The 24,372-nt window shown below is 42.2% G+C and overlaps 1 protein-coding gene across 1 annotated transcript in view; it reads left to right on the top strand.

The window, feature by feature from the left end:
* Window positions 1-24,372, top strand: part of LOC125005248 (SH3 and multiple ankyrin repeat domains protein 2-like) — a 191,870-nt gene that overhangs the window by 84,816 nt on the left and 82,682 nt on the right. Inside the window, exon 11 of the mRNA XM_047580440.1 lies at window positions 10,313-10,379. Within this exon, the coding sequence (XP_047436396.1) occupies window positions 10,313-10,379 (67 nt within the window). The remainder of the gene's footprint in view (window positions 1-10,312; window positions 10,380-24,372) is intronic.

Below are 24,372 nucleotides of genomic sequence, written 5' to 3' on the forward strand. Positions count from 1 at the left end.
TATTGTGTTTACATGATATTTTTAGGGGATGGTTTTGGCTGATGGAGATGTTTCTACTCAGGGAACAAGGTTCCTCTGAATCATTTCAGTATGAAAAGGAAATTAATTGTATGATTTAGCTTCACGATGGATGGATGGATGGATGGATGGATGGATGGATGGATGGATGGATGGATGGATTTTTACTGAAATTATCTGTTGATATTTTATCAAGACTCTCCTACTTTCTGCCTCCACTCCACTGCACGTACGTACTACACCTTTTACATCTAAACCTCTTGTTTATTTCCTTTGCAGATGAATAATAACAATAATAATAATAATAATAATAATAATAATAATGATGATAATAATGAGACTGTATCGATCCCAGTGGAGAATTTACAAACTACCTGCCAGTATTTAAATCCACATGTACAGGTTTTATTTTGGGATGCATCAATGTGTTCATCAAATAAATACATCTAAACGTGATCTAAATGCATCCTTTTCATCGTTGTTGTTGCCCAATCTGTCAGAATGACAACAGATGTAGCTTTAAAAAGGAAATATGGCATTTAATTCACAGCGTAACTTTTACAGATTATGTTCATGGCAGATTTGCATGAGACCTCTGCTTTTATTACAAATATTCCAACATTATTCCAACACGTCCAGTGGCTGCTCGTTGTTCTGCTGCTCGTCTCTTTTACAACAGGTTTCTACCTGAATGTTTGTGGAAAGCTGCTCCTCAGTTTCCTGTTAGTGTTGGAAAGAGATTTTCCTTCAGCAGAACAGTGACACCAGGATCCTGTTGTTAAATTAATAAAAAGATGCAAAATGTGATTATTTTACTAAAAGGGAGTAAAGACGATAATATTCTCTGTTGCTCTGACACAGAAACAGATTGATACAGATATTAGAGGATGGATTAAAGTCTCAGTAAAGGCTTATTTTTATTTAGATTTAATGTTTTCCCTGGAGCTCTCTTGAAATCTGTAATAAAGTATAAATGAAAGTATGCACTAAACCACAGAGATGCTGATTCACACCACATTAGTTTTACCACTGGACCACACAAAGGCTGTGCAAACAATCCATTATTATATGAGTTCCACTTCTAATTTAGGACATGTAATAGTTTTATATAATAAGTCTTCTTTAATGACCGTGGATGTATGTGCAGTACTGGTTTCATTAAATGCAGCTAATAGAGGTGATTTATTCTGACCTGAAGGAGCAGGACACGACTGTGATGATGATCTGGTTCTTGTAGGAGACAATAGGTAGGACAGTAGGTAGAGAGGTTACAGGTTCAATCCCCACAATGTGACACATGCTGAAGGGTCCTTGAGCAACACACTGAACCACAAGTATTCACTGGGGTCACATGAGGAAAAGCAGCTTTTTGATTGGATGTTTGTCTAATTTGAAAACTGAATTCCAAATACGTATTCGGGTTCAGCTCCGCCTCCGATTAGATCTGAATTAAGATCACAGACGACAACTATTACAAATGAAAGAGGCCTCAGGTCAAACTGGGATCTGGGAATAAGTTGACTTCACTGACTTTCATTTATGTCCTAATGTCTGCGTTAACAGAGCGAACGAGAGAATAATTCAGTCCTTCATGGACTCAAGCCCCTAAAACAAACACTGTGATGCTCATTTTACATCTTTTTATTCATTTAACAACAGAATCCTGGTTTTACTCTTAATCTGCAGGAGATAAATCTCAACACCGTCAGTGTTGTTTCCATAAAAATTCAGGTAAAAGAGTCGAGCAGCAGAACAACAAGCAACAAGCAGCCACTGGACGTGGGACTCGCACTTGTTGTGGAGAGGATGAAGTCGTCCTGCTCTCCTCTCCTCTCCTCTCCTCTCCTCTCCTCTCCTCTCCTCTCCTCTCCCATCCTCCCCTCCTCCCCTCCCCTCCTCTCCTGCTCTCACTATCTTTATCACCGGTGCTGCTCTCACCACCTACACACGGAGCCAAGAGCTGAATCCAACAAGTTTGTGCCTGTTTTCTGACCAGCGCGAACCTCAGATACGTTGGAAAGAGCCAAACCAGATAGAGCGGATAAAGATAGCAGCGCGTGAATTACTCCAGCACATACTCCGGGAAAAACCACTGTATTTATGAGGATGGGGTTCAGAAAGTTAGTGTCATCACACTCCATGGGATCCGGTTAAAGACTCACGTCCCCGTTTCACGTTCTTCATGAATGAAATGAGTGAAAATCCTCAATCGTTTGCTTTTAGATATATTTTCTAATATATTTCTTATATATTGTTTTCAAACAGCTTCATATTTCTGTGGATACAGAGCTTTCCTGCACACTTACATACAGTGCTGTGCACCATAAAGCCTTTATACTACTGGCTGCTTTTTCTTCCAGGTGAACTGCACATGAGGAATCCTCCTTTTTCTATATGTGCGTCCTCTTTATTTATGCATGTTCCTTTTCCCGGTGTGTGCAGAGAGTGGGCACTGTGCATCCTTCTAAGTGCAGCGGAGGGAACGCACCACGATCAGGAGGCAAATTAACGACGGGAAAGTGTAAAATGTTAATAAACAGCTGAATGCTCTTAATTAGGCCGCTGTGTGGGCGCTGCCGTTGCCATTTGATGATATCGTGTCAGTTGGGCGCCCCGGTTCAGCCTGATGCTCGTTGCCACGTACAACAAAAGGAAGAAGAGTTTGAGCAGAGCTGAATCACACAGTAACCCCTGTCGTCCTCTCTCAGCAGCCCATTTCCTAGATAGAGGCTTTGAATAGATAAAAATTCATGTTCTTTATTTAACAATGGCCTCCAACAGTCGTCCTCTTCTTCCAGCTCTTCTTGGCTCTTTGTGCCTCCCTCCTATCTGACCCGTGCCCCTCTAAGCTTTTCATCCTCTCTATAAAACTGAATTTCATTTACGTTCTCCTCCTTCCTCTCGCTCCACTTTCATCGCATTCCTCATCTCTGCCGCTCGCTCTTTCTTCCAATAATCCCTCTTCCCTCATTACAGCCATTGTCTGTTTTGCGCTTCCTCCCCGTCCTCCCTGCCCGCACACATTCTCCCGTTCTTCCCGTCGCCCTTGGCTCGTGCTTCTCCCTCTGCCTCATTATTTCACGCGGCTTCATTCCAGCCAACGTACAGAAATATCACAGTGAAATCACAGCTCCCTCCGAGGTCATCGGGACGCGCTTCTTTTTTTTTGGTCTAAATAGACGTGTGAGTGCTAACAAATTCAGTTTGGATCTGGTTCATCTTAAACCCCCCCTCCCATGAACAGCTGAGCTTTGGTGCCATAGCAACAATTGCTGAGCTTAGCAATCTAATGATGCTTAGAGGGAGACCCAGCCTCCATCCCCCATCATCAGTCCCTCAGCAGCTCAATTAGGAGAAGAACCTGCAATGAATACGAACTCACTCAGATTTTTGTATTTCATGCAAACTGACCAGTATCAGTATTTGCACTTTAACAAATGACTAAAAAGATTAGTTTTAAATCTCAGCTCAGCAGCAGTAGCAGCACTTTTGCTTTTTTCTGACTCAGTTTGGACTTTCAGGAATAATCTGAAGTCTGTCATCCACCTTGGTCCAACAGCAGGAGGCAGATGTTTTCAGAAAACCCAGATCAGAATTAAGAGACGATCCTCCAGAGAGGAGAGTAAATACCTGACCAACAGTTTATCAGGTGAAAACAAACATGAATCTTAATGCTGCTGTGTGAATAAGTGGCTGGATTAAATGCAGAGAAACTTCTTCTTCTCCTTATGTGAGTCCTGTGGTTTGACCTGTGGCTCAATGTGTTCCAGTCTCTCTCTGCTCTTCCCTTCAGTCTTTAAGTGAAGCTAAGCTAATCTGCTCCTAGCTACAGCCTCACATTTAACGTCGACCTTCTGAATCATAGACTGTAGAAAGATGGACGTTGGAACTGCTCTTCAAAAGTGAAGCCAAAGCAAACAGGGCTCCCCCTGGTGGCTGGAGGCTGCAATATAGGTCATAAGCTCTGCCTCCTCCAGTGGGTGGAACTAAAATACACGTCAAATAATGTTTTTCAAGGATAGTTTCTGTCATTTTAGGTAGCTAATATAATTTGTTATTTGAAGCTTTAGAAACAGGACGTGACATAATGGCGACTAACAGTTGCAATGCCAACCGCTCTGTAAACTGAGAGTTGTAAAAAAAAAAGAAAAAAGTAACTGGTGGAGGTAGAGCCGAGCGAAGTATTAAATAAATGAAAATGTTTGTGAGGCTGGAGGAAGTGTGGGCGGGGCATCAATACCCTGGCTCCGCCCTCGAACTGTACTGATCAGACTCCAAAGTCACAAAACAGCAACGTATCGCCGGGAAAATGGACACATAGTTGGTATTTAGACACAGTCTATGTTCTAATCCCACTCTGCACGAGAAGCCAGAGGAGTTTATGTTCACTTGAATTTGTTGGAACTTGAAAGCTGCTCTTCTCGTCTCTGTAGATTTAGGGAATGTTCAGTTCTTATGAATCAGAAAAGCTGGATACCGTGGAGATAAAGTGGAGCCTCCAGTTAGTCAGTCAGAGCTGGAGCCTTTAGAGTGTCCAGCAGATGTCTCACTGCGTCCTCCTTCCTCAGTCTCCTGTCCTCTCCGGTCCAATACACTCGTCTAGTTTTTGCCGGTTTTCCACTCGGCTCCAAGCGGCAGCACGGCACCATTCCACATCCTTCCCATCCTTCCCACCCTCCCCCTACCTCCGGTTACTTCTGTGTTATACACAACCATTTTGTCTCCATGGCAACCAGGAGAGAACAGGAAAAGAATCGATGTGGGGGTGGTGATGTCAGTGGTGGCTGTAGTGGTGGTGGTGGGTGGACGTAGAAGGATATTGAGAGAGGAATTGTGAGTGCGTTGCTGTTGGGTTACCTGGTTCTTGTTCCCCAGCAGGTCAGAGGAAACTTGAAGGCACCTCTACCGCCACCACTACTACCACTACTACCACTACTACTACCTCTACTACTGCCACTACTACTACCTCTACTACCACCACTACTACTACCACTACTACTACCACTACTACTACCTCTACTACTACCTCTACTACTACCTCTACTACCACCACTACTACTACCACTTCTACTACCACTACTACTACCTCTACTACCACCACTACTACTACCACCACTACTACCACTACTACTACCACTACTACTACCTCTACTACTACCACTGCTACTACCACTACTACTACCTCTACTACCACTACTACTACTACTACCACTACTGCTGCTTCTTTACCTCCCAGATCAGAGTGAAAAGGTCTGAGGGTCTGAGGCCATAAGATGTGAGAGATGCTGGATGATGACTGGATTGTGTTTGGTCGGAGAAGCTGCAGAGACCAGGGACGGACGTCAGGCGGCGGTTTTACTTTGTGATTTTTAAATTTTATGAAGTTGTGTAGGAGCTCTGAGGCTTAAATGGTGTTATAAGAGATCCACTGTGAGTGAGTCATCTCCTGCGATCTGCTCTCGACTCATCACTAACTAGTACATCATGGTTTCAGCTCCCATCAGAACCAGATCAGAATCAGAATCACTTCATTGAGCCCGAGGGGAAATGACTTTTCATTACAGCAGCTCAGAGTGAACCAGTCTTCAGAACAAAGAGCAGTATAAGCAATAAGAATGTGTAGAATGAATAGGTCTTTAGAATAAAAATACACACATCACTGTAAGAAATATAAATATATTGTTGCTCTATAGTTGCATTGAACATGGGGTATTACACAGCGGGAAATTATTGCACAGGGAGTGAAATAAATATATAAGGAAATCTGTACAAATACACAAAGTGAACATTAGTTATTGCGCAATATTAGCATAACTATGGGTTACTGCACAGAAGGAATTTATCCAAACTACTGACTCAGAGTTAATCCTTTAAATCTCTTCTTAACTGCTCCAATCACATCAGACTGATCGATGATAGAGAGAATAGAAGCTCAAATAAGAAATATTAGCTCCTGATAAAATGAGCATGAGAAGATGAACCGAGCCAGAATCCATGTGGAGGCGTCTTCTTCTTCTTCTTCTTCTTCTTCTTCTTCTTCTTCTTCTTCTTCTTCTTCTTCTTCTTCTTCTTCTTCTTCTTCTTCTTCTTCTTCTTCTTCTTCTTCTTCTTCTTCTTCTTCTTCTTCTTCTTCTTCTTCTTCTTCTTCTTCTTCTTCTTCTTCTTCTTCTTCATTTCCTGCAGATTTGATGACGTTAGTAAAGTTACACATTGATGTTAAATGTTGGAGTCTTTGCTCAGAGTGAATTCAATCGGCCACTGAGACGTTATAAGATACTGAGTGAGCTGCTGCTAATTTATTAAAGATTTTATACCAAAGAAGCATCATTTTTATGCAGCAAGCTGGAATTAAAAACCGGAAGAGTGGACATTTAACTCCACCAAAGTCTGGGAATCTTTTAGTTTCTGTACATCTCTGTACATCTCCATCTTATCCTCTAGTCTTCATGTAACCTGATGAGCAGCAGACTAACTGTCATGTAAAATGAAATAGAAAACAACGGATTGGTTTGAAACGTGGAGCCCAGTTTACACAATGACATCTGGCTCTGGTGTGTTTCTCACTGTTGCTGCTTAATCTCTAAATTTAGATTTTATCAGTTTGTTGCTGTTTGTCCTGTGTTGTCGGACGCACTGAGCTGTGAAAACACAATCTGTGATAAACTCCTCCTTTGATAATCATTGACTCTTTGAATATGTGACGTCCTTCCTCAAAGTACATCCAGAAACTAGATGGAAAAAGAAAAAGACAAATCCGCTGACGCCTTTTGTCCTTGAGGTCAAAATGAAGACTATGGAGAAACATGCAGATCTTCATAAAACCTCACTTTAAACTGGAATGAGATGTGTTTTTATATCATTTCTAAGTTCATATATGTTCTCTATAACATCTGGTATCAAAACTATCAGGAGAATAACTTATATTGGGGCCAGTGTTGGCAAAAGTCCTTAAATGTTGATCATATATTTAGAGACGTTAAACACTGAATGTTGGATAAATCATAACTGACTGTCTAGACGTCACAAATGTAAAACCATCATTGCTTTAAATGGGAGCCCAGCAGCTCTTAAACGTGTCCTGTATCAGCTGTATCAGGTCCTGGTGTTGGACCGCTGCTTCCAGCGTCTTACAAACACAATTAGTCATCAGTCTGTTTCTAGGTCACAGTGAAAATGACGATTCGATCTGTCGCTGCTCGATCTCGTCCAATGAGGCCTCTCCGGGCTGGCTGTGGGTTTCTCCTCCTGTCAGAGATCTGTCACCGGGTGCTGCATGAGCTCTGGGAGATCCTCCCAATGAGTACGACCCCCCCACACCTCCTCCCCTCCTCCCGTCCTCCACCTCCCCCACAGGAAGCGTCACATTTGCTCCCAGAAACGAGCTCCAACGTAGATTTATTGACTCACATTTTAGTTCAAAGTATTTCTTTTCTTTTTTTTTTACAGTGTACAGTGTGTGTATTATGTATAATATGAATGCTCTGTAATGAAATATTCACGCTGGTGGAAAGCTTTTCTTCTCAGAAACGTTTTTATTTATATGAGGAACAGGAGGGAGGGAGGGAGGGAGCACACGTTACAACTGCAGCCAGCTCCGCTTTAATAATACACCTGCTCTCCATCTCTATCTCCATCCTGAATATTTGTTCTCCAGGAATCAGAGCATGCATGCTTACATAATGCTCCTGGGTTTCCCTTGAGATGTGTGTGTGTGTGTGTGTGTGTGTGTGTGTGTGTGTGTGTGTGTGTGTGTGTGTGTGTGCGTGTGTGCGTGTGTGCGCGTGTGTGTGTGCGCAGCACATCGGTGGAAAACGAAGCCGTCTATTTTTTGCCACCTCTGTGATCTCGGCTCCAGGCTGTACTGTAAACCTGCTCCTGCACAGATCACTGCGAGCAGCAACATGACGACAGGCAGCAAACATCTGATCTGGGTCACTGACAGTGGAGCGGCCCCTCCGGCCGGCTCGGCAGGAAGGCTCTGCTGCCCCCTGGTGGACGCCCAGAGACCACCACTCTGTGTGGAGGAGGGGGGTGAGCGAGGGTGGGAATTTTGGTATCGATCCGATACTAAGTACATACAGATACTGATACCGATACTTTGAAGACTTGAATAGTCATGATCTATGAATGACTGCGTAACTTTGCCTTTAGTTAGTTGATTATGATAAAACACAGGACAAATTAAATAATTCTCCCTTTACTACACACGTTTTTTTTTTCTTTTTAAGTCATTAGTGCAAAGTAAGAAAAAGGAACGTAACAAAAATATAAGTATAACAATGTAAATAACACAACAATGTGTGTCAGTAACAGTAGTTAATAATAAAAAATTGTTCCGAGAGGGAAATGTTGGCTCATTAATTTTCCAGCAGAGAAGTGAGTCTGTATCCAGTGTAATTATCATCTCTTCCAAGTATCGACTCTTTGCAATAACAGCATCAGTTCCAGTCGTGTGATGCTGCTGTGATTCCAGGATCTGAGTATCAAACCTTTTACTACAGGTGAGGATGGAGAAGCTCCACAGACTCGAGAGAAGCTGGATGAACTCTGTGATGAGGAATTAACTGGACGTGTAGAAGAGAAACTGGAACAAAAGTATCAATGTCATCATGATAGTATCAATTCAATACCGATACCAGCCTTGGTATCGGTATTTAGATCCAAAGTTCAGGAGCTTGAGAAAAAAAAACAAAAATAAGGAAAATTCTTCTTTTTCTTCTTCTTTCTCATTGATTTTCTATCCTCCTCCTTCATCTTCTTCATTCTTCTATTTTCTCTCTTCCTCCTTCCTTCTTATTCTTCCTTATTCTTCTCCTCTTCCTTTGCTCATTTATTCCATGAGAGCCAGATTGGATCCTCTAATAGCTTCTGCAGGTTTAAAACACTGGAGAGGAGTTGTGGTTAAATCACAGACGGAACTGTGCTAAATAAAACGATAATAAATATTACAGTTCTCAGCAGTCAAATAACGTTCAGTCACGTTTATCTGGATTTCACAACCTCTTTGCAGAGATCTGTCCTGAATGGGACTTTGGAGAGGAACTCACTGTTAAATAGACCTGCTTCTTTCCATTTCTGCTCGTTTCCTTCTTCGTCTCCTTCTGGGATTTTCAATCAAATTAGCGCCCCCTGCAGGGTGAAATCACCTAGTACTACCACACTTTAGATCCTGCTTTCTTTCCTCAGTGTCCGCCTGCAGCTTTGATCACTTCCTGGTTTGTTAGTAACGCGTTAATGACACATTGCTGCTGGACTGTTCGAATCGTTTTTTCTTCTTTTCTGGAACCTTTAAATGAAGTTTAGTCAAAGTGTTAAAACAACCTCATCTCAGGTTATGAGTTCTGGGTTTTGTGCAGTTCAAACTAAGACTGTTTTTCTGTCTCAGGTTGTGTTTGAAGGATCTCAGAGCTCTAAAGACAGAACTGTTTGTCTGGTTCCATTAATATTAGGGAATTAAAAAAAAAAATATATATATCTAATTAATTAGAGCCTTTGTCCAGGGATATTTTCTATTTCTTTTCTACTGTTTTAGATATGACTGATTATTATTTGAATCAGTCACTAAAATACATTTAAAAAAATATATTCTGGGATAAATATTGTTATGCAATTAAAAGGCAATTAATCGAGATTAATTAATTACCCAAAATTGAATGGACCCAACGTTAAAATGCCATTTAAGTGCTTTTTCAGAACAGTTTTGACTTTAATGGTAAAAAAAAAACAAATAAACATTTCTAGTTCTTTCTTCTTCTGGTGAAACAACCGTTTTAATGTGATTAAATGTGTTATTTTTAACATATGAATTATTTGTAATTAATTAATCATAATTAATTTGTTAAAGCCCCCTCCCCTAAAAATCACTGTTTTTTTTTTTATCTATAAAAGAAGTTTAGTCTGATTTTCAGATTAAATCAGGAGCCAAAGATAACTTTGAATAAATTCCTCTCAGATTTCTCTCAGGGTTTATATTTGCTGATTAAAGCATGTTTTTTTTAGTTTTTAGTTTCAGTGTTCTTGTTTTTAATTAACGGAGGCTCAGTACGAGTCCATGCAGCTGCAGTAGAGACATGTGACTTTACATGTGCTGTGTGTTTACTGTGTCATGTGTGAATGTTGGCGTGTACACGTGTGCGTGTGATATCAGCATCGAGGCTGGAGATGATTAAAGCCACAGAGACTGAATCTGCAAATTAGACAACGCAACTTTTTCTCTTTCGCTCTCACTTTCTCTATGATCATGTGTTGGATGTATTTGTGTCCGTGCTGACGTCTTTTCTCCTCTCTCCTCCAGGTCGCTATTATCGCTGGGAACTTTGAGCTCGCTGAGCTCATCAAGAACCACAAAGAGTCAGATATAGGTGAGTCCGTCCTCCCCCGTCACCTCCCACCACCCCCACTCACCCCCCCCTTGGCCCTCGAACGCCGACAGAATTCCTGAATCTCACTGGAGATACATTTCAAATCCTTCGGCGGTTTGATCCCGCTGGTATAATCTCCTTCGTGGGATTACGAGGCCGCTGCCAAGAGGATGAAAGTTTACATGTTTACACCAGGACAATCCCTTAGGGTTGGGGGGCTGAGGGGTTGGGGGCGTGGGGGGAAGATGACCGGCGCTGTGGTCAGGTGGCAGCGTTTGAAGAGGTGTTCAATAATTTTGCATTTTGTGGTTTTAATTCAACGTGATGTGTGTTCTGTTGGTTTATAAAATGCGTCAGGAATTATACTGATCTGGTATTAGTGGGTTTAGACACAGAGGCGTTACTCAAGTAAATCACATGACCTTATTTTAAACTAATTATTATCCTCTAGAAGTACTAAAATCTTTTTCTTTTTTTTGTCTTTTAATGATGCAGCTTTTACATGAGGAGGTTTAAACACGTTTCAGTTAAGGCGGCACAGAGGGTCGGACCAATAACACAATACAGACACAATAGAATAATAACTATAAAAATAACTCCTTTGTTTCAGTGCAAATAAGAACATTATGTTAAACTCTGAAACAGCCGAGGTGCACTTTTTTTCTGCACATCCTCCTCCTCCTTCATCTTCTTCTTACTTCTTTTTCTTTTTCGTCTTCCTCCTTCTTCCTTCTTCCTTCTTCTTCGTGCTTAAATCTGTTGATGTTGACCCAGTGGTCAGATTCAGAATACAAAAGCTTGTTAAAGCCACCACATACCAACCAACGTAGTCTAACATAGGGCTGGGAAAAAATATCGATAAGTCACTATATCACAATACATTCGTTCTGATACAATATCGATTTTGAATGTCTTAATATTGGTTTTAAAAGGAAAAGAAACAGTCGTGTTTTGGGTCGATCATAAACGACTTCTGCAACTCCACGCCTCAAGGTGTCGCTGTAGCGCCACCTTTCACGTTTCCTGCAGTGGTGAGTAAAGTAGTCGAAAAAACTTGAAACATCATCAGAGTTTAAAGTTGAGGTTTGGAGAAACTTTGGCTTTCAAACGGAAGAAGGAACAAAGAGGATGCAGTCTGCGTTCAAGTGCAATAAATGGAAATGGATCATTTGGATAAATATATTGTTTTTTGACTCAGTTTGTCCAGTGAATTATCACTGATGTCATCTGATGCACATATATACAACGTGTGTTCTCAGTGAACTATATAGAATACAGGATATATCACAATATCATAATATCGCAATAATATATCGTGACAAGTCCTTTCCAATACCCACCTCTAATCTAGAACATGAAATTCTATCTAACTAGATGTCATCTAGTTAGATAGAGCTACTGCACTAAAATGAGGAGGTCACACCAACATTCAGAGCATCAGTGCATGGACTCCTGAATCAGTGTCAGTGTAGCTTGAACCGACCGATGGCCCCATTACAAACATAGAAACTGATGTAATGTTGCTGATCTCCCTCTTTGACTCCATCTCATCCATTCCATAAAACTCTCTGAGACTTGCAGCAGTTACGTCTAACTCTGCCTTGTGAGTTTGTGAGGGTAAGTTTAAAATGACTGAGACTGTTTACAACGCACTGACATGTTTAAAGTGGGCGAAATTCAGATTTATATTTACAACAGTATTATCCAGTATTGTTGTTCATCAATGTGCACTGTCCCTTCCCAAATAAAATTATCTCATCTTATTTTAAATGAAGAATGTATCACTGGATAAAACTGTTGACACAGAGTGTAAAACTGCAATAAAGTCCACTGGTAGTACGACAAATCTGCATTCTTACTTGATGCAGGTGCACGTAAATGACTGTCAGTCTGCTTACAGTCTGTTCTGTGAATAAACTGAACAAAGGAAGTCTTGATATTTTATGTTCTACCTCACTAGCTCATTGTGTCTGAGGCTTCACAGATCTCCCTCTTAGTTGTTTCTTTGACTTTATTCATTCGTGCCAACAAAACTTGAACAAATTACAAATTGATTAATCTTTTTGAAGGAAAAGCCACATTTATAGTACTGACACTCTGGACTCATTTCTGTCACTGTTTGGTGCAAACTCTTATTAGAAAAACCAGCAGCTGGCAGCGAGAAACTGGTTCAGGGCCAAATATAGTCCGTCCCTCAGCAGATAGCATCCATACATGGGCTGTACGTACTGTATGAGGTGTAGCATTATTTCACTCTGTGTGTTAGAGAGAGAAGGAGGTGAGAAGATGAGAAAGATTTTTCACAAACATCTAAAAATGCAGAAGAGAAAGAAAAAAATAATATTTAAACAAATTTCCCCGTCAAGCTATTTTTTCCCTTGGTTGCTTAGTTGCCGGTTGTTAAGTTGTGGAGCGGCAGATTGGAGATGACAACGGACTCGGCTCCGAGTAAACACCCGATACAGTGACATATTTGGCCGTGGAGCCAGAAAAGACACAGTGCGTTTACATTCACAGTTAAATGGAACTATGCTCGGAATTCAACTTTCTGAATGAGGTCCTTGTCCCAGTTTACTGACAGGAACATGCCCCCTCCTCCACACTAGGTGGCGATATGTGTCTTTTCAGTGGGTTAATACGTCCCCTTTCTGACCAATAACGTCATATAATAAACAACTGGAGTCTAATGAGGCAGCCTGGCATTTCAAACAACAACCAGCTGGATAAGAGTTCAGCTCTTTAATCTCGAACGTAATGTTCGCGCTACTTCTGGTGCAGATAGATGGCGCTATCCCTCAGGTGGTTCTTCTACCGGCTCTGTTTACCTTCTTCTTCTTCTGCGACCGACTTTCTCGGATGTTTTTGTTCCGGGGTCATAGCCCAGCGCGGCGGTTGTGGAGCATGAACACACACATTGTCCAGTTAAAGTCTGATTAAGGCGTATACATGTCAGAGAAAATCAGTCTCATTATCTGGGTGTCTTAATCAGATAAGGAGAACTTTACATGCACTTAAATTGTCCAGTTAGAGTCAGATTAAGGCAGTAATATATTTTCTAAACGTACTGGATAAGGAAATCATTTACACCTTCAACGTACACTTAGAATCCACTCGTCTGTCAGCGGTTTAACCTGGAAAACAATAAAACGTGTCCCGTCCCCTGAAATGAACACTAAACATGTCTCGTATTCTGGCGGGGTGTTTGGTGATGGGGGGCGGTGACTCAGGGATTACTTCAGAGAAAATGAGAAATGATGAACAAACAAATAAATACACAACCGAGGACAGAGAAGGGTGAGGGAGGAATGAATGAAGGGAGAGAAATCTAATCTAATCTGAAGATGTAATCCCGCGATTGTTGACCTCTTCTCATGGGCGCCACCCACCCACCAGCAGCCTGACTCCATGGTGACCTGCTGACGAGCTAACACGGAGGCAGCTGTGTTGGCTCGTCGTTGCAGGATTAACCCCCAAAAAACCTCCCTGCACTCACTCGTTCTTTGTGCCAACTGCACGGGCGCTAGCTGGGATTAGCCAGTGTTGCTGTGGTCAGTCGGTCATCGCGCCCTCGTGTCCGTTTCCGTCGGGTCTGATCTGACCCCTGTGAGCCGGAGTTTGGAATGGGACGTCTCTGCTGCCGGATTCTGGATTGGGTTCAGCCATGGGTTCAGCCTGCTGCAGAGGTGGGTGCCCCTCCACCCCGTCCCGCCCCTTAACCTGTAGCCTACCCCCATCCGCTCTGTACCAGAGTTCCTGAACGCATCGTGGCCACACCTTAAGCTCACACAGAAGAGCCCGGCCTGCTGTGCTGTTATTTATTTATTTCCCTGAGACAGATCGTTGAGCCTCTTTCTGGCTAAATGCAGCTTTAGTTCATTGGAATGTTGATCACAGCGACTTATGCTGTGATTCTCTCAACACCATAATCCCCGCGGCCTTCACAGTTTCTTACTCTTCTGTAGATGATGTAACAGTTCAGCCACACAGATCTGTCTGTATCTTTACGTCATTGTTCTCTTATGCATATATTCTGCTCGTTGTGTCTGTGTAACATCCTGACACGTGTTAGATTCACTCAGATCTTGTTTTCTTCCTGGAATATGAAGCAAAAACGGTGAAATCATCAACGGTTCCTGCAGTTTAACCAGTTTAAAAATCATTTTCAACATCTGGCACTTTCTCATCTCAACCAGCAGCATTTCATGGAAAGTCACCATCTGTCTCCATCTGTCTCTCCTTCAGCCGTTCACAGCCGAAGTGACCAGTTCTCCGCACATTTATTCACTAAATATCCGAGTAGAAATGTTTCCTTTTGTGAGAGTAGAAGCCAGAGAGTGGCTGACGTTAGCTCAAAAACATTCAAACTTTCAGTAATGCCGTTTGATTCTTTCAGTAAGACTAAAAGTTGCAGATGTTGACGACAGATCTGTCGACTTCCTGCTGTGTTCCTGCAAACATCAGCAGAAGGTATAGTTAATAATCTGTGTTTTACATCTGACCAGACGGTAAAGAAGAAGAAGAAGAAGAATATCAGATCCCAGAGACGGTCACGGCGCCGGCGGCTGAGAGACGCAGGTTAAATGCGTGACCTTGAGCGAGCGCCACTTTTATTATCTTAATTTGGTTGTCATGAACTTAATCAATCAGCCGCTGAGTTCTGGCTTTATTCTCACCCAGAGAGGTGACTAATCCAACTCCAGTGTGGAGTGCTTGACTGCGGTGAAGCGTGTCACCGTAGAGGCTCGTTTCCAGATGGACTCGTGTGCAGAGACAAAGCTGTGAAGTGGGACACTGTGTGATCACCACAGGAGAAGAAAAGGCTTCCTGGGGGGCTCTGACAGCCATTTACTTTTGTAGCCCGACATCTTTCATGCAGTTAACACATGTCAGTGTGTGTGTGTGTGTGTGTGTGTGTGTGACCCACATTCTGTAGTTAATAGCTCCACATTCAGAGGTCTGGATGTTAAACCCAGGCCTGAATAGCCCCCCCTCCCATCCTGGTCAGCAGGTTGTTCTAGCACAGGTCAAACGTGGCAGGTCCACGTCCACAAAGACAATCACAGTGATTACCGTCATTAGTTTTATAATTACTGTCATCTAACTGACGCTCGCTGACAGTGGTGACGCTGGTGGAGGTATTTATGGGAAGTTCATTATCTAAACTTTCTTTATTTTTTCTGATGGTTGTGCACGCTATCCTCAGATGAGTCCACGTCCCAGGATCAGGAAAGGTCTCTGTCCCCACTCTAAGGTCAACCACTTCTATAAGTTGTAATCTTCTCAGTGAATCGCGATGACTTTTCTGGGAAGTGTCCTCCGTTACGTCAAAGCGACTGTAAAATGATGATTTCAGTTCAATCTCAATGAAAAAAAACACAGTTTAAGGCGACATCTGTGATATCAAATCAAATCAGGGTTTTATTTGGCTTCTTGTTCTCAGTGTGACCACATTTACTCTGCTCAGTGAGTTACCTGATGCTAAAGTCTGTCCTGTTACCATCATAGTCCAGACGTCTGTAACGGTGAGCCTTGCAGAGTATTGTGCTGCCTCAGTGTGAGTGATACCAAAGTGAACATCATCAAGTAGTGTCTTTAGTTGTTGAACACTTGCTGCGTTTCCATTCCCCCTAAAAAGCGCCTGCATGTCTACAAACCTCTCAGATCTCACTAAAACATCTTTACGTTCTCATGAGGTGATTTTCAGATCGATATAAAACTGTACAGCAAAAGTGCAATTTAAACACTTTCTTTTGGCATTTCCCATCACCGGCATCATTGGAGATGACGCAGGGGGTCATGTGACCAGTTTAATTAATTGGATTTATTTATTTAAAACAGGGACAATGCACAAAACAAACAAACAAACAAAAAAAAAAAAACATTAATCTTGTAAAACAAGAAGAGATACTTTAAACCAGGTTATAGCAACAATTGCTAATTTCCGCCTGTACTCCCTGGGCAGGTAAAGAGAAAGTAAATACAGTATTAGAATAACTGAAATATGACAGATAAGGGACATGGTGACCATAATATTTTAAAAATAGATTTTAAAAATACTTGTTCAAGTTCATCTTCCTCAAAGTGACTCACCAAAACGTCTTTATCCATGTTTAACCAGCAGTGGTGTTTTAGCTGCCTGTGCTAAATTATCAGATAGACTTGAATGATCCACAGGGGAAATTAATCAGTCATAGTAGCTTAATTGTTACAAAAAGATGAGCTGCTGATAAATAGCTCATCTACCTGTTATACAGCCTGATAGAATGTGGTATAAAAGACGTTCTGTAGCGTTCACTATGAATCATTCTGCTGGAGAATGAGCTCCTCTGACCCTCTAATGTTTGCTGTAGTGGATGGGATGGATTGTCCATAATGAAGAGCAGTTTATCCAGTGTCCTCCTGTCCCTCAATGAGACAAACGTCTCCAACTCCCTACCAATCACATGTCCAGCCTTCTGAATCAATTTGTTGATCCTGCTGATGTCTTTTTTGCTTTTTTACATGAATGTTCCTCTTCCTCCTGAAGTCAATGACCAGCTCCTTGGTCTTCAGGAGTAGGTGGTTTTATCTGGGACCACTCCACAAAGTCAGTGTCCTATCCGAGGTGTAAAGAGAGAACAGAGATAGAGATAGGACAGGGCCCTGTGGTGCCCCCACATTACTGACAGTGGTATCTGACAGGGAACCCTTGTTAATCTATGGCAGGATAAAGTGAGGTTGAGTATTTTTGTAGGGATTGGCAGCCCAGAGGGGTGGGGTTAGCACTGACGCCTCACATCCAGAAGGTTCTGGGTTCTAATCCATTGGTAGACTGGGGCCTTTCTTTGTGGAGTTTACCCTGTGTCTGCGTGGTGTCCTGGTACTCCAGCTTCCTCCCACCATCCAAAGACCTGCTTGTTGGTCCTGGTAGATGCTTGATAGACTGGAGACCTGTCCGTGGTGGAGACCTGCCTCTCGCCCAGGGACAGATATGTGAATTAGACTGTCCAGGTCAGGACTAATACAAGCACAGCTCCATAAAGTTCCAGTAGCTCAGAGACATGCCTCCTTAGGTTAATCACACATCTGTAAGGTTTCATTTGGCATTTGCTCCATAAAACACAGACTCACACAGCAACCGTGAAATCACCCATACATGAACGTATCAGCCGGCCGACATACGACGAGTAACAAAACATTTGTCCGTACAATATGTTTTCCATTAGTTTACATTTTCATGTTTAATTCCCATCTTAATGAACGAAGCTCGTGGCCTGAGTCACAGCTGAGCCGAGCACAAGGCGACAATCACAGAAACAAAAGCAACATTTAAACAACTGATGCAGCTTTATAATGAGGGCTGATGCCAGAATGTGTTTCCAAATGAAGGCCTTATCTGGTCTCCCTAGACGTGACGCTCGAAAAATGAGACAAAAACTGCTCATGCACGCTGCAGTAGATATCTGTTGTTCCTCCTCTTCATGCAGCCATAAGCCTGTGTAAGAATGATTGACAGATGGGTGTATTAGACCGCCCGCTGCCAGAGTGTGATAATCCCACCGAGCCAGCCCAACACACACTTTCATACTAACACACACACACAAAAATAAAAACCAAACAAAAAGAAAAAAAAACCTCGACCACTTCCACGCTCGTCTATTCCTGGTTTGCTGCGTTAGTCTTAGAGCTGGACCCCAGAGTCCTTCCAAAAATAAATAACAATAAAATCCAAAGAACAGAACTCATGTTCATGGTTGTTAACTCATCTAATGGGATGATTACACACGGATCAGGCATATCATTATGACCACCTTCCGAATACTGTGTAGGTCTCCCTTGTGGTGACTCATCAGAAAATGAACATGGGCCTTCTGAGGGCGTGTGTGTGTGTGTGTGTGTGGGGGGGGGGGTTCTTTGAGGGGAGGGGCCTCTCTGGATCATCCCTCAGATACTTGATCAGTTTGAGATCTAGTGAATTTGGAGGCCAGGTCAACACCTTGTGCTGTTCTTCTTAAAGTGTTTTGGGGTTTGTATCCTGTTGGCTCATTGCTATGGGGTGGGGGGTGGGGTGGGGTGGGGGTGAGGGGTGGTGGGAGTTGGGGGGGGGGCATGTCTGGTCTAAGTTTCCCAGCAAAACATTGAATCGTCACAAGAAATGATATTTTCTTCTCCTGGCAGTGGTCATAATGTTGTGGCTGATCTGTGTCAGGACTCTGCAAAATTTGAATTCCTTTAAGTCCTCTTTGGTTTTGAAGGGAGATGTTGTAGTTGGGACATGCGTCTTTGCAGCTCTTTGAGGCGTCCAACTTTAAGGTACATGTCAGTTTTCTGTGGGTTAAACATCAGATGAGGAGTTTCCAGAAACGTGGAGGTAGAAAAAAAGCAGTTGTTGAAGTGAGTGTTTTGAAAAGATGAACCAAGCTGGACTCCATGTGGACAGAGACGCTGGAGACGTGGAGACATCTTGGTCGTCTTCTCAATGTGACATTGTCTCTTCCACTACAACAAAGTGATTTTATATGTAATTATATCTAAATAAATGAGAACTGTGTGTTAATTTATTCATGGTTTTGGTAAAGAAGTGTCTCTTCCGTGCTATATTTGGCTGAGTTTGCAGACAGTGGATCCAGGAAGGACGACAAATTGACGCATCCTGTCAACGAGGGGGGAAACTTTATCAACACTTTGCGCTCATTTATTTATTTCCACATCCAAGTGACACTTTTTCATCTCGGCTCATGTGTAGAGAGCATTTATGAAAGTGTGTTGTCCTGATGAAAGGTGCATTATTCAGAGAGCATGCGGCCCAGCGGGAAGCGCTCCTCCTCAACTACCCGTATAATTAGATTCAACTCTGTGATGTGGAGCGTCGTGAACTGATCAACATGGTTCAGAGGCAGCAGATAATTACCTGCTATCTGGTGTCTGCACGGCTTCTGGTGTCGGATTCCTCCAGACTGACTCTGGATGTACAGAAAGAACTTTATGACAACTTACAAGCAGCGTGTGTGTGTGTGTGTGCGCGCGTGTGTGTGTGTGTGTGTGTGTGTGTGTGTGTGTGTGTGTGTGTGTGTGTGTGCTATGCAGAAGTTACAAAAGATCCAGCAAACACCACAGGGCCAGAAGCAGAGCTTTTTTGTGTTCAAATGTCAGCTCTGGACTGTTTGGTCTATGCTAAGCTAAGCTAAGCTAAGTTATTAGCATCCAGGCTGTATCCTTATATTCATAGATTCAAGATTCAAAGAGTTTATTGTCATGTGCACAGTCCAGAAACATGTTTCTATATCCATGTGCAAATGAGACATATGCAGACAGAAGCTGAAAAAGTGAACAGTGTGACATGAGAAGTCTATGATTTTAGTTCATGACTCTAGACTTGAGGTCCTACACTTCACACTCCTGTACCCCCACCCTGAGGGTAGGAGTGTGAACAGTCCCTGTCGGGGGTGGGTGGGGTCCGTGGTGGAAGCTTGTACGTAGATGCGTTCAGTCAAGTCCTGGTGATGTTCTCAGTATTCTTCATGCAGCTGGTCTGAATGAAGCAGCTGTAGAAGTTTCTGAGGATCTCAGGCAACGTCCTCAGGAAGCCGCCTCAGCCTCCTCAGCCTCCTCAGGAAGCCTCCTCAGCCTCCTCAGGATGCCTCCTTGACCAGCTGTGTGGTCTTCAGGTTCTCGTGCTTAAAGCTGCTCATCTTTTCCACTTCAAGCTTTACGTTACTCAAAGGACATTTCTGACCTTTTAATGGTCAAAATAAGCAAAAAAAGCAGATTAGAGTAGATTAGGATAGATTAAATAGATATTTTATTTATCCTGTGTGAAATTTGGTGTCCAGCAGCTTCAGTAAATATTTATATTGCATCACATATTGCAGATATATAATACTGCGTAAAGAAAATTGTCTTGAATTTGAAGTTTTTCCCCAGAGAGCGGCGTTTAATTTGTTCTTTCTTTTTTCTGTGCTTTTCCTTTGATGAGGTCGATATTAAGACCATGCGTCACCGCCACTGGAACTCAAGCTCAAAAAAGAAGTGTTGGATGTTTGTTTAGCACTTGTGGGTGAAATGTTTAATGTTTGTTCGTGTCCACATACTCTGGACCATGAAGCCTCCTGAGCTCAGTGACGGGCCGGTGTTTGTCCTCCAGTTTACCTCTAATTCATTTTGTGAACCTGGAGGTTGTTCAGTTCCCTGCACGGTTCTCGTTGGTGACATGGAAACCGTATGGAGGAGACGCATGTGAAGTAGGAAATCTGCTCCCATCGCTGCGTTGCTGCATAGTTTATGACAACATATGGTTTGCATGTAGCCATCTGCTGCGGGGTCACTCGTATCTGAGCGCGACGCCGAGAGTCCCAAACCGACACGACGAGTACGGAGGAAGAGTCGCACACATTTCACCGTGCAAAGGGCAGGTGTGCACGCAGTGTGTACGTGGCTTTAATGATGCATGGAGCCCCCCCCCTGCCACCCCCCACTGAGTTGCTTAGCAACACCGGGATTTGTTTCTCGTAAGAAGCTGCTCACCGTCCGTCATTCCTCATCCCTCTGGCTGACGTTAAATCCAGGTGGTTGTGTAGTTGCCCTGTCAATGAACTGAAGACCAACCAGAGCCACAGACTCAAATCTTTTGTGGTTGTGGTTTCTTCTTCTCCCCACCGTGACCCAGATCATTCCAGATACGACGTCCTGGAAACCAGCGAAACTAAAAGAAGACGCTCAACACCCACAGCTTCACCAGATCTCAGAAATTCCAAATGAACTGTTTCCATGGACGCAAAGTACAATTAATATCTGGAGAACTTTATTGACTGGAGTTCACCAAGTCTGGAAACAGAACAACAGAAGAAGAAGAAGAAGAAGAAGAAGAAGAAGAAGAAGAAGAAGAAGAAGAAGAAGAATCTGTATCTCATGTGTCAGCCCTTGTGTGTAGCTCAGTCTTCTTCCTATATTTCTGGATTTCACTTCTCTTTTTGGATGTTTATTTTATTTTCTTCTGGCCTCTTGGACTTCGCCTGCTCTCCTCAGCATCACCTTCAGACTAGATTAGATTCAACTTTATTCTTATTGCACGTAGTTCATGTTTACACATACACACAACGCGATGCAGTTGGCATCTAACCAGAAATGGAAAATTAACCAAATAATATGGAACAAGCTGTGTCTATAGAATTAAGTGTTTTACATAATAGTTATTCATTGTGAATAATCCTTGAAGACATCCTGTCTGTCCTGCCTGTGTGCGTCTTGTATTTGGGTCCTACCGTCTTTGCTACACATTTCCTGGTTTATGCTCAAATGTACAAAGCATCAGTGTAGGTGTCTTAATTAGGCCGGTGCATTGTTGAAGAGACCTGAGGAACACACAAATATTATTTCTGTATATTATTATTTTTTTCTGATCTGTTTGCATCTGTAACTCTGATGGTTTTACCTTCGAGGCCCTTAAACCAGGTTGTAGCATCGTGTATCAGAGTGTAGGTTGTTTTTTTATGAGCGACTACAACATATTTGCATTTATTTATCCTCATTAGATCAAATTGACTCTGACACTGAAAACCTTTAATACCCAACACGTAGTAACACTGATGATGAGGAGATTCTAATAACTCACGATTGTAAATATTGTGTGTGTGTGTGTGTGTGTGTGTGTGTGTGTGTGTGTGTGTGTGTGTAAAGTCCCTATTCTCTCCTCTGTTTCATCTGTGCAAATGAACTGAGTGTAAACACCTGAGGCTGCAGCTGCAAATGACATTCGTACACCTCAGTGTGATGTTATCATTCCATACGGGAATAATTTTTATTGTACTGCAGATGTTATTATCAAAATATTATTATATCCATTTCATTGAAAAAAAAAAATGCCCTGTGATGACTGACTGGCATCAGGGACAAGTAAAGGCTCCTTGGCCCCAGAACAATAATTATTTATTACCTATGACAGATAGATGGAACCATTTAGAGAACTGTGATGTGATGAGTTTATTCCCAGAAATCATCAAATGAATCATTCTACCTTGTGCGTTAGAATTCCGTTTTATTGCCATTGTTTGGGCAACACAGGCATTTTATATTTGCTTTGACCTCACTGAGAATTCAGCAGGAATCATCAGAAAGCTCAACCATTCGTGCTGCTCCTGTGGCTCTTTGCAGCTGATCAGTCCAGTGTGAAAAGTAAAGACGCAGCATTGATGACAGAGCAGAAAGTTAACTTAGCATTAATAGAGAGTAGAGTGGGGGTGGGCGATATTCAGGGCTAGTACTGACGATACAGATACAGATACATTGAGTCACTTCAGTTGGTTGATTATGATAAAAAAAAAACAAAAAAACAAAAAAAAAAAAACATGACAAATACTTTAATCAAAAAAACCTGTTTCCATTAACTAATTAAAATATAAAACAATTTAACAATATAAAAATTAAATAATTCTACTTTGACTACACACAATTGTTTTACGAAAAAAGGAACAATGTCAGTTGATGCATCCTGTGTAATTGTCTTCTCCTCCGAGTACTGACTCTATTTCAATAGAGCATCAACTCCGTCCATATCCACCTTTTACTACAGGTGAGGATAGAGAAGCTCCACAGACTTGGAGAGAAGCTGGTACAGGAGTGCTCAATTCAATACCGATACGGACCTTGGTATCGATACTGTCGTTATTTAGGACGATAAACAAAAGAAATACCTCGTTGGCTGGATGCTTCACACAGCGCTCTCCTCCTTAGTGCTCACAAAGTCCCTATGACCTCCATCAAATTATCACCGGAGCATAAAAAGGCAGTGTCCTTCTGAACGAAGCCCTTTCAAAATAAAATACTACTGCTACTAAATAAAATAGTGCATGAGAATAAATGTAACTTACATATCTTCTCAATTATGACATTACAAAATTAGATAAACTGTCTAAAACAGTTACATAGTGCTCTGTAGCATATGTTGTGTTTTCATACAGCAGAGAAGCAGATGATGACGGTTCCAGATGGGCTGTCGTTGTAACCGTATGAATCTAAATGAGGACGCTGAAGAGAACAAACAGATGTGTTGCTCATTGACTAATTTAGTGTCACACGAGCCCTCGATATAAACCTTTCAGAAGTAAAACCTGCATAAAACTCACTCAGCTTCACTGCTCCTCATCAGAGGTTTTACAAACATGTGGAACTCACAGCACAGTTCCTCCAGAACATAATCCCCTCATTTGATGAATTAATGATGGAAGTAGCGGAAGCTTTAGATCCAACATCTCATGTTGTTCATCTGGGTTTGGATCTAGTCACTAGAGTTAGTGCCAAAGCTTCTACGTTATATATGAAAATACTCCTCAGTGACCCCTGTCTCCTCAAACCGAGCCTCAGCACTCGCTCATGTCCCGAACAGACGTCACTGACACTGACTTAGTTAAATGAGTTTGGTGTAAAAAAAAAAAAAAAAAAAAAAAAAAAAAGGCAGCATGGACCTAAATACAGAAAATGGGACAGAGGTCAAGAGGTCGTTGGCTCATCGGGACAGAAAACATCCTGCATCACACGTCATCAGAGACTTTATCAGATAAGATCAGACTTTATTGATCCTCAGCGGGAAATTTAGACAAAAATACAAGTTGATCCAGTGTATAATTAAATATGTTTTGGGTAGAAAAGATAGTTCCAGTGCTAACTAGCTACAGTTTGGTGAAAAAACAACCAGTGTTAAGTAAGTGGAGTTAATTAGGTAGATAAGGCTGAATGTGGACATTGATGAGTAGATGTTGATGATGCATCTCAAAGGTCAGGGTCATTTCACAGAATGGACTGATAAGTAAGTACATTTCCTGAGATATTGTCTGGAGAGTTTCTGTCTCCTTTGGTTGCAGCAGAGCAACGTCCTCCTCCCACCTCCTCCTCATCTGGAAGGAGCTGGCCTTCTTCATCAGCTCGTCCAGTTCTTTCACAGACCCAGCGTTGAATGAAGTCACGAGTAGTGTCCTCAAAGTCTCAGTCTCCTCAGCAGATGGAGTCAATTTAGACCCTC

Source organism: Mugil cephalus, chromosome 3 (assembly GCF_022458985.1).
Source record: "Mugil cephalus isolate CIBA_MC_2020 chromosome 3, CIBA_Mcephalus_1.1, whole genome shotgun sequence".
NCBI classification, from domain to species: Eukaryota; Metazoa; Chordata; class Actinopteri; order Mugiliformes; family Mugilidae; genus Mugil; species Mugil cephalus.